General features: G+C 35.5%; 2 protein-coding genes across 3 annotated transcripts; one reads left to right on the top strand and one right to left on the bottom strand.

The window, feature by feature from the left end:
- Nucleotides 1-287: 287 nt before the first annotated feature.
- On the top strand, nucleotides 288-6,109 carry LOC114193504 (putative inactive receptor-like protein kinase At3g56050). The gene is made up of 9 exons (XM_028083331.2): nucleotides 288-453; nucleotides 579-723; nucleotides 3,299-3,370; nucleotides 3,451-3,594; nucleotides 3,675-3,815; nucleotides 4,053-4,594; nucleotides 4,727-4,917; nucleotides 4,994-5,126; nucleotides 5,320-6,109. The coding sequence occupies exons 1-9, from the start codon at nucleotides 354-356 to the stop codon at nucleotides 5,916-5,918; spliced, it is 2,067 nt and encodes a 688-aa protein (XP_027939132.2). The 5' UTR covers nucleotides 288-353; the 3' UTR covers nucleotides 5,919-6,109.
- Nucleotides 6,110-6,385: 276 nt separating this feature from the next.
- LOC114193503 (ethylene-overproduction protein 1-like) lies at nucleotides 6,386-10,696 on the bottom strand. 2 transcript variants are annotated; one of them, XR_003606273.2, is made up of 4 exons: nucleotides 8,553-10,696; nucleotides 8,064-8,355; nucleotides 7,668-7,946; nucleotides 6,386-6,960 (listed from the first exon to the last, which is right to left on the bottom strand). XR_003606273.2 is itself a non-coding variant. In XM_028083330.2 (4 exons), exons 1-4 carry the CDS (start codon nucleotides 10,487-10,489, stop codon nucleotides 6,740-6,742), a joined length of 2,760 nt encoding a protein of 919 aa, XP_027939131.2. In that variant the 5' UTR covers nucleotides 10,490-10,693; the 3' UTR covers nucleotides 6,386-6,739. The 2 variants fall into 2 exon arrangements, 1 of the variants encoding a protein (XP_027939131.2); XM_028083330.2 differs by having other exon boundaries at nucleotides 7,668-7,977; nucleotides 8,553-10,693.
- Between the last annotated feature and the right edge of the window lie 727 nt (nucleotides 10,697-11,423).

Below are 11,423 nucleotides of genomic sequence, written 5' to 3'. Positions count from 1 at the left end.
AAATTACTTGATTCATATTAATTTAGCATTATAATGCATTAAAAAAACTGACAAATCTTTTTTAACATCAATCGCTAATTAGCTAATGACAGGATTTGGACGTTTTACTTGAAAAAAGAATGTATTAATAATCGATGCTAATTATATTAGATAAACAGTGATAAGCAAGTAAATTACTATTATTATTGTGAGCATGGTGCTGTATATGTATATATATATATATATATATATATATATATATATATATATATATATATATATATATATAGATAGATACCACACTTATTCTCTCTCTCTAAGTCCCTTCTCTTTCTCTTGACCAGAACGGTGAATAATTTCCTTCACCGTCTCACATGGCACTATTCACTCCGTTGAAGTTATTGCCGGCGGTGCTGGCTCTGTTTCTGGCGTTGAGCCATAAACAGAGTCTCTGTTCGACGCTCGAGAGCGAAGGTAAATAATGGTGGTTACCGAAACGACGGCGCTGAGTGGTTGTTTTTTGTTGAGCGAGTTTTCGGTGATCGGAAGTGGAGATTGTGGTTAAGTTTACGAAACGGCGTGTCGTTTTGATGGCGCAGGTTTGGCGCTGCTGGCGTTGAAGGAGAGTGTGGTGACGGACCCGCAGGGGGCTTTATCAAGCTGGAGTGGCGAGAATGGTGACGTTATGAATCCATGCTCGTGGTTCGGTGTGGAGTGCTCTTCTCACGGTAATGTTGTGACCTTGTAAGTAACCTCTCTTCTCATCTCTTTTCTCACATTTGTAAAGTAAAAAAAATAAAAACAATTAAGGATTGTTAATTTTTGTAATAATTATTTTAAAATTTGTAATTTAAAATTGAATTAGTTAATGTAACAAATATGAACATGCAATGCCACCACTATGTGAAATAAAACGGATTCTGTTAAAAACTTTTCGTGTATTTCCAAAATGTAAACCCATTGACTGTTAGATAATTCTGGAAGATAGGATAGGTAATAGAATTCTTTTGCTCTTGATGCTATAATCAGATATTTCATTTGAAACAAAAAATTGAAACCAAAAATAGTAATTTCATTTCTATCTTTGGAAATGATAATTAACAAAATTGATGAGAGGAATGAGAGGAGGTGTCACTAATATCAAGTGTGACCTGAAACTTGCGTTTGGATTTATTAAAGATGAAATTGATTAGTTTTGGTGACTGGTGACGTTGTTTTTGCCACTGTTTTAAGCCACGTTTGAACGGAATTTTGGCTATATATAATGAACAGAGGGGTCCATTAGCCTTTGATTTTGATCTTAAAGTGGCCGGCAGAGAAACCTGGTCTTCTTCTAATAATGAAAATGGAAAATGATATAGAAGATCTTCTTAGCCCAATAACTGCAACTTCTTAGCCCAATAATGAAAATGGAAAATGATATAGAAGATCTTCTTACAAATTGTTCTGCTACGAGAAATTCTAACCGTCTAACCCCTGTTGCAAGAAAAATGACATAATTAGTAAAAAAATCATATATAAACGGATTGAGGAATATAAAAGCAATTAAAGAGGAGAAAGAAAAGTTCAGAATGGGTAGTAAATATTATTTTATTTGTTGAAGTTTTGTAAGTACTTGATTTCTTCATGTGACGAAGAAGTAAATAATTATATTTTAGGTAATTTTAAAAAATCATGTAAAACAATAAAGTATTAAAAAATCATGTGCAAAATTAAATATTCATTTCTTTGATTTTCAGGATTAAGTAATTCATTCTTTGAACTTTCAATTATGTATTATGTTATTATATGAGAGTTGTGTAGAATAATTTGTATAGATAATGCTTACTTCATACAAGTTATCATGTTTAATTTGCTTTTGGTCATCCTTCATCCTTCATAAAAGTTATCATTCAAACCTAAAAATACCTAAAGAATGGTACATTTATCATTTACTTTTTGTTTTTCTTTTATAATGAAACTAAGAGTTAAGAGTAGAATCAATTATTTAAAAATTAAATTTATTTAATAAATATAAAACGCTAAACATCATATCAGTATTTTTTATATTTTAAAGAATATATGATAACATGCATATTTATGTAAGAGACAATTTTAAATATATTTAAGTACTCAATATTACCATAACAATTATTAATTTTACCAAGGACTTTGATACATTAATTATATTTCCTTTAGTAAAAAATGCTATTGATTATGGTATAAAAATATATTAAATTGAATTAAAATATATTAATTCTTAATAATTATTAACAAAGGTTGATAAATATTTGAATATTAAGTCATTTTATTGAAGAAACAGTTATTTATAATTTTTTAAATAGTAATAAAATTATAAAAGAAAAAAAAATAGGAATAATGATAAAGGACACTATGATATGTGAATCAATTTTTTGTCTAAAATAGTTATTACATTTGTGTATAATAAATAAAAATGTCAGGGGGCACCCAGTAAGCCCTTGGTTGTTCCGTCTCTGGATCTAACTTGTAAAAATTTACTTTGATTTTAATTTTTAATATTCTAAATGTCATTAACTGTAATTCGTAATTTTATATTTTTTATAATAGATTAGATCTTCATTTTGTAAAATGTTATAAGATGATATGGATGTCAGTTCTCAAGGTGAGTAAATATTTACAAACATAAACATTTGGGTTAATTACTTTTTTTTTTTTTTAATACAGGATCTAAAATGAAAACTATGGCTTGCTATCTTTCAAAATACTTTGTGATGTCTGAACCGAATAATTTTCCTCTGTTTTATTAAGTATAACTGTTTTCTTGGATTTGGTATTTTACTACAAGGCAGTATTTACTTCAAAATAAAGTATAATGCGTTAGTGTTAGCAAGACAACCTATAAACACTAGATCAATTTTTTTTATTTTTATATTTACCTCTTCTATTTTTCCGATTAACTGAGTGATATTTTTCTTCTTATACAGAAGAATTAGGAGAAGAGAGACATAGGTCAAGGAAGTTTTACAAGTATATTTGTAAAAGAACAAAGAAAAAGTTGCATGATTTTCTAAGGATAAAAAACTCTTTAGCACTCTAATTAAAATTAGTCTTACTGTAGTTCAAAAAAGATGATTTAGGTCCATGTATTTTTCATAATCGCAGAATTTCGTATTTCTTTATGAACATGCATGAAATTATCTCTAAAAAAAAAAAAAACTACAGAACAAAATCACCATTTTAAAAGTATAGGGGCGAGGTCAATGTTAACCAAAAATAAAGAAATTTAAATCACATTTTCTACCAGTTAGTGCGCAATAAAACATACAATTAATTCTGGTGATGAATATTCAACTTGCAGGAATTTGAAAGACCTTTGTCTTGAAGGAACACTAGCACCAGAAGTTGGAATGCTGGCTCATATAAAATCAATGTAAGATGGTGCTCATGCCAATGCTTGTTTTACAAATAAGTATTCCTTGACCAACTTTGTACACTTTGTATTCTCCGCAGCATTTTGCGCAACAATTCTTTCTTTGGAGAAATTCCTGAGGAGATCCTATACTTGCAGGAGTTGGAAGTCCTTGACTTGGGACATAACAACTTCAGTGGATCACTTCCATTTGATCATGGCAACATGCCATCCCTAACCACTCTGTAAGTTAATCCTTTCATGTCAAATATTTTCGTTCTGTCTTGTTCTTTGGTTCACTAATACCGCCAAATTTATACTACAGTCTATTGGACAACAATTACCATCTGACCAACTTAACTCCAGAGCTGTATAAGCTCAAGATGAATTCTGAATTTCATGCTAATGAAGAACTAACCAGTGCCACCCCTACTGGAGAAGCATATGTTGGCAGATGTAGTTTATGGTGAGCATATACTGATAGATTTCACAAAACAAATTTCTGAGTTATCAATTTTAGAATTTGGATTCGATGAACATCTTCCTCAGTAAATGGTTGAATGACGTAACTTTTTTACCCTAACGTAGCTCTACCATGAAAATAATCATCAGTCTAATAATATTGCTAAAAGCGTGCTTATTCATTGTAAAGTTAATCTACAGTTCAAGTTAGAAATGATTTACTTGTAACAATTTGTCTAAGGCACATTGGCCAACATGGGGATAGAGCAGACAGGAGGCAACTTCTCAAAGGAGCAAATGCTGCCAGTACACCCAAAATCCAAAGGCATTTTAACCAAGGGATACTTAAACAATTAGCATCGCATTTCCCTTTTTCATTTCCACCAAATTTTCAGCCTTTCTCATCACCACCGTCACTTTCGCCGTCAGAAAGTCCCTCATATTCGCCATCACCTTCTCCCTCAGATAGTTTTTTCACTCCTTCGCCTGTAGTGTTACCAACTCCAGACGTATCACCACCAGCAAACACTCCTCTCTCTGTGACTACACCACCAGTTAATTGGGTTCCAGCACCTAGCCCTTCTCCATTTTCTACCCAAAGGAACACAAACAATTCCAATCAAATACATCACTCGACGATAATCTGGTCTGCAGTTGGGGGTTTCTCTTTATTGATTTTGATGTCAGCCACTATTTTTGCTTGCTTCCGAAGTAGGAAGGTTGTGACGGTTAAACCTTGGTCCACAGGATTGAGTGGCCAGCTGCAGAAAGCCTTTGTAAAAGGTAATTTTTATGTTTGCAATAGGTCATTCTGGATCTTATGCACTGCATTGTAAAGTCAAAGAATGAAGTTAGTTTTCTAGAACTATATCTTTAGATCGGATTGAGTTAACTCATTTATTGTGCGTGATTAAGGTGTGCCAAGTCTCAAACGAGGAGAAATTGAAGCAGCTTGTGAATATTTCAGCAACATTATCGGTTCGCTTCCTGATGGAACTGTGTATAAGGGGACTCTCTCCAGTGGAGTCGAGATAGCTGTAGCATCCTCTGCAGTGAACACAGCTCAAAAATGGTCAAAAAGCATGGAAGCTCAATTCCGAAATAAGGTATGCTCTCAACAACTGTAGCAAATTCATCACATTTATCATCCAGGTCCTACTTCTTATTTTTGCATGATTGCAGATAGCAACATTATCTAGAGTGAATCACAAGAATTTTGTGAATCTAATTGGGTACTGTGAAGAGAATAAGCCGTTCTCAAGAATGATGGTGTTTGAGTACGCTCCAAATGGAACACTCTTTGAGCATATACACAGTAAGTGATATTCTGTTCATATTTTACTTTTCAGGTTCATAACAACCTCACTTCTGCAACCAAACTGTGAGTAAAAGGCTTGTCTTTTGTGGCAAAAAGTTATTCATTAGATCCCTGACATCTTGAAATTTTTTTGCGAAAGATGCACTTAAAGTTGTTCTGAGTGTTGACTTTATTCTTGCATATGCTGCAGTTAGAGAAGCAGAAGAACTAAATTGGACTATGAGAATGAGGATAGCTATGGGAATAGCCTACTGCCTAGAGTATATGCTTGACCTAAAACCCTCCATTTCCCATAGAAACCTGCAATCTTCATTTATATACCTTACTGAAGATTATGCTGCTAAAATATCAGATCTTAGCTTATGGAACGACGTGTGTGCTGCAAACAATGGGTCTGCAACCACACAACTCTTGGAAACATCATCAGCAGATGCCAAGGACAATGTTTACAGCTTCGGAATAATATTGTTTGAGTTGATTACGGGGAAAATCCCCATTGCAGGGAACAACGAACTTCTTGCAGATTGGGCAGCAGAATATTTAAGGTGGGGGAAATCCTTGAGAGATGTTGTTGATCCAAGACTGAACTCTTTGCAGGAAGAAGAGCTTGAAGAATGGTCTGAAGTAATGAGAAACTGTGTACAACCAGATCGAGAGAAAAGGCCAACTATGAAAGAAGTTACATCTAGACTCAAGGAAATAACAGCTATGGGGCCTGATGGAGCAAATCCAAAGGCATCACCACTTTGGTGGGCAGAAATGGCAATTACGTCCACTGATTCAAGTTGAGACATTGATATTATTACCCGAATAAAAGTGTAATGATAATTTGTACAGTTACTCTAAATTTGGAATTCGTGCACTTTTGAAGTATTTATGTTTATACTAATGTTTTTTAAACTATTAGTTTGAAGACAGCAGAAAAAGATGTAAAGAACAAATAACATTTGCCTCATTGTAGAGGAACTGATTTTTGTTAATGTTTGGATTGACAGAGAGTGCTTCCTTAATAATACCCCATTGAATATTACTTGGGGAAACTGCTGTTGGGACAGGGAAAGGACTGTTGCGTTTGTCAATACGAGAAGGAAACACATTCACTTTTTCACTGTGAATATATTAGCTTATGTAACTAATGTTTCCTTGTTTTTAAAATGCTAGCATGGAAATGCTCGTGATGAGTTGGAAGCAAATTACCATTTCCTCTGGCAAGAAACATAAAAATAAAAGCTTCATCAAGAGCAATACATATACACTTTAGGAAACAAAGTGTGAATCTCTATAATCATAACCCTGTCACTGTACAAATGTGTGAATAGTGAGACAATTATGTGCACAAGGATCACAAGAATCTATATTAGACAACGGGTTACTGCTCTGAACATCTTCAGATGTACACCTGAGTCATCCTCCTATTTGATCATGTGAAACACATGACTCCATATTTTCCTTGAATCATCCAGGCATTGCTTCTTAGGAGTTTGGGCATTATTTCAACAGTTTGATTATGTATGTCCCCTCTCCTTGTCTCTAACAAAGTTGGGATGCCCCAGCAATTTTCTAACCAAGATCTTCACATTGTAGACGTTTGATGTGCTTGTCGTTTATGATTAAAAGCTTAATTTTCGCGCCCTCTGATACAGGTCAAGCGTGTCTGTATGGTTAGGGTCTAAGCATAGAGCTGCTTGACAATCTTGAAGAGCTGAAGATAGATCTCCTACTGCCTCATAAAATGCTGCTCGGAGATGAAGCATTTGCAAGTCAGGTTTGAAATTTATGGCCTTGGTGAGCTCATCTACAGCTTCAGATTCTTTTTGCTCATCCATCATCACTGGTCATGTCACATTCCATGTGAGTGAAATTAAGTTTAACAATTGTGTCTCTGATCAAGCTTACTTATCAAAAATAAATCAAGGTTTTAACCATGAAGCATCATAAAAATATGCACGGGATGTATACTTTTCTGTTAACTGATACTCAATCTCTCATAAAAATTTGCAAATGGTCTCAATCTATATTTAACCACAATAGCAATAGTGTCAAGTGGGTGATCATGGCAACTTCAAAGATTGAGGACCACCCAAACAAGTAAAAATGCTTAAATAACTGCCATCCAGAATACCAATCCAGTCAACTCATTAATGACAATATAGATGGACAACTTAGTAACTAAAGTACAAATTGAACAAGTAACACAGGAAATAGTCACACATTTAAATACATCCAGAACATAGTCACGAATCTAGAGGCTTCAGGGCGTGGCCATGCCAAGAAATCCAACATGTAAGGAATGTCTTGTTAGTTACATATGAAATAGGTTTATGAAATTATGAAGACCGAGTAACATCAAGTTCCAAAATAAAAATAGTTCATCGTGTTTAACAAAGTTTTCCACAATAAATGAAAGCATGTTTGATGAAAACAACTAAATCTAGATTAGTATGTCAAGACTCATGACAAACATATTACTAAATAAACATTTGTCTCCAATTAAAAAGCACATGACAGATGGTAAAGAATGAAAGATAAGTTAAATACCTGCTGCCCTGTATCTATACGGATATGTCCTTAATGGATCCAGTTGTGTTGCAACATTCAGATCAACCCTTGCCATCTCACGGTCGCAGTATTCTGATCGTTTCTCATATGCTGAGGCATTGCTCTCTGCCTTCTCAATTAGCTTGGTCATCTCATCATATGCAGCTTTTCTTTGGTTTTTCTGATGATAAACACGTGCTAAACCTTGATGAGCTCGTGTATGCCTAATTGCAAGGGCGTTCTCATAGCATGCTTTTGCAAGATCAAGCTTACCACAATCTACATAAATACTCCCTAAGTTATTGAGTGCCTACAAAATATTGCAGAAGACAATCAAATGACTGGAGGAGAACAGTGACTTAATCAATAATAGGGATAGAGAATGAGGTCACTAACTTGTCCTTTCCGAAGACCATCTGAAGGACATTTAAGTGCTTCTTCCAGAAGTTCGATAACGTAAGAAGCAGATTCATGATCCAGACTTGTATCTGCTAACACGTATGCTTTTAGAAAATAGGCTTCAAATGATCTCTGAATTGTAATTGATCTATCAGCCCTAGCCAGCGCTTCATCCCTATAGCCAGTATCATATAATATCCATCCTTCATAAATTAACCTTTCTTGCATTGAACTAGAATGGTTTCTCGCCATCCTCAAACTGCGCATTGCAGCCTTTTGACAGTTTAACCTATGAAATTCATACATGTGAGAAACTCTCTTGTTATAGCATTTTATTTACTGGTCTTGAAACAGACCAGAAAGCATTAACACACTCAAAATAAATCAAATCCTTAGATACCAAAAGAGCACCATGTAATGTTATGAACTCTAGAAGTAAATGCCATAAATATACTTCCTATAGCTATGATTTACTGACGTGTTTACCTCAAAAGGAGTAGAGACTGACGAAACTCTAGCAGACTCTTTCCAGGATCATTCTCCAGCATCTGATGTATAATAGCCAAAGAACCAACATCATCTACAGAAGACCATTGTTCATATAACTGAATCCAGCATTCAGCCTGACTCTTTTGCTGCACCACATGGCTAAGGAGATGAACCAAGTATTTTCCTGTGATCTTTTCATTTGAAGTTATATAATTTGGTTCCAAAGTTAACAATGCCCTGATATCTCTTATGGCACTGTCATAATCCTTAAGTGCAATAAACATCCTAGCCCGGAATTCTAAGCAATCAGGAGAGAGCTTAAATCCAATTATTTTATCAAGTTCTAAAATTCCAGCCCTTATCTGCTTCTCCTCAGCCTTTAGCAGGGCTCTATATTTATACGGAAATGAAAGAGAGGGGTCCAATTCGGTTGCAACATCCAAATCAATCCCTTTTTCCTTTCCCATATTGTAAAGAGCACGTTCCTGATACATCCACCCAGTAGGCTTGTGCTCAAACATGACAGAACTAATTAACTTATAAGCTGAATATGGTTGACCCTGCTTGTACTTGGTTCTGGCCACACCAGCCACAGAATACAAATGACCTGCTTCAGCTGCTGCCTCAAAACTATGCTGAGCATCTTTATACTCTTTCCTTTCAAGCAGCACACACCCCAATTGGTGGAAGGCAAGGGCTTTCTGCCACCTTTCAGTAGCACATTCCCCCAGCCTTTCTAGTAACATAACTGTAGTTTTTGACACCTTGCTTTCCTCCATAGCCACCTGGCTCAAGAAATAGTACAGTAAGAAAGAATCATACCCCACTGTGCCCAACCTTTTCCTTCCCTCAGAACTACAAAAGATATTCATCACATCAGAATTACACAAAAAATTTGGTAGCTCCCTGAGCAACACTTGTAAGCAGGAAGCCACAAGAAGAGGTGCTCTCTCTTCCAACCCATAATCAATAAATATCAATGCATCGTCAACACTTTCAACAATTGAAGCCAAATGAACATCACAAGCAGCTTTCATCTCCTCACAACAGAACCTATTGGCAAAGGAAAGCAGCTCCAAAATAGTCATGGGACAGAAAAAGTCTAACCTCTTAGCCCTGCTATACAACTCCACAGCCCTCATACCCTTAGAGCATATCCCATTTTGGCTGAAAACAATCTTCCTCATCTTGGACTCAGCAAAGCCACCATAAAGCATAGCCTTAAAAGTGTCAGATAGAGCTGCAATTCTCCACCTAACACAATCAATTTCCTCACTCCCAATGCAAAAAGAAATATCATTTTCCTCATCCGGCAAACCCAAACGCACACTTTCTTCCGTGCTAGTTTCCTGTTTCGTCCATTGCGGACACTGGCACCTATCATTGATTGAACAAGGACTAAACCCATGTACCAAATTCCCCTTCGGACACTCAATAACACAACCACCACACTCCATTGAAGACAAACCCTCAAGCTCATCCTCCCTCCTCTCAAACCTCAACCATGCCGAAAGCACAACCTTGGAAAGCACATCCCCAGCGTTTTGCCGTGCTGTTCTGATACATCTCCTAAGAAGCTTCTGGTCTCCGAGGCTGCGCAACAAAGTGAACTGCTCCACAGAAAGTGATGCTTTCTCAGATTGAAGGCAGCACTCTTGCCTGTGGTAAAGTTCTGCCAAGGCCTCCACGAGGTTGATGGGTTTAAGATAAGGTTCTATGGAAGGCTCAAGAGAGTCAGCAGATGGGAGCTGAAGAGGAACAACAACATGGTTTGCAACTGCTGAGGTTTTCGTGGTGTTGGATTTGGACTTTGACACCAGTGATCTGATTGTTATGGCTCCCCCTGTGGCCTTGTTTCTCCTGCTAGTGCCTTCTGAATTGAGGGCATGAACTTGGGTGCTCTTGAAGCGTTCAACGAGCTTCAGGCCACGCATTTTTCTTCCGTTTTTCTTTTTCTCAGTGAACACAGTCGTTGCCTTGAAGCCCCTGTTGGGATAAAAAGCTGAACTTTGGCGTGCCCATAAGCTAGGCTACTAGGGGCGTGAAGGTTGAACCTTTGAGTAAAAGATGTTCCTTCTACCTGCTTTCAAAACCAAAACCCATCAGAGAGAGAGAGAGAGAGAGAGAGAGAGAGAGAGAGAGGGGGGGGGGGGGGGGGGGGGGGAAGAGCTTGCAGCACCCAACCCAACAACAAAATAGCTTACAGCTGAAAAAGAATGCTTTTTTGCTTTGGTACGAGTGTTTTACTTTTACATAGTTGTTTTGCATTGGTGGGAGAAAAAGTGGTCTAAACAGAACTCAGCATCTTAAAAAGGTGTTAATTTGAGGCTTTCTATCACGAGTGAGTCATAGTTCTGAAATTGTTGCATGATGATAGGATATATTGAGCATTTTTTATTGTTTTAATTAATTTCTAAATAATACATATTTGTGTTGTGTTATTGTTGGAAATTGTCAAATATTCTATCTATGACATAAAGTATAAGAATACTGAAATTCTTAAGATAATTAATTATTAGATTTTATTAATTAAAATGTCTATATAAATACTAGTAATCAATTTCAATTTTTAAAACATCTAATATGTTACTATTTGTATTTAAATGTTAAATTAATGAAAAAACAAAATGTAATCAATAAAATTCATCATCATTATAAAAGTCCATCTACTATTTATTCGAAAATTAATGTTTAAATAAGAAAATAAATCTCATTGTGAATATACTAAAGTTTTTGGCTATAAAATAATTTAAAGTGGGTTTAATTTCGATTTTAGATTTTAAAGTAAGGAGATTGTAGTTTTCGAATGTGTGAATGAATTGACATGGGATATATATATATATATATATATATATATATATATATATA

This window comes from Vigna unguiculata, chromosome 8 (genome assembly GCF_037176805.1).
Source record: "Vigna unguiculata cultivar grain cowpea cultivar isolate G323 ecotype 2 chromosome 8, ASM3717680v1, whole genome shotgun sequence".
NCBI lineage: Eukaryota > Viridiplantae > Streptophyta > Magnoliopsida > Fabales > Fabaceae > Vigna > Vigna unguiculata.
Note: the sequence above shows the minus strand (reverse complement) of the source record. Positions and strands in the feature narration are given on the sequence as shown.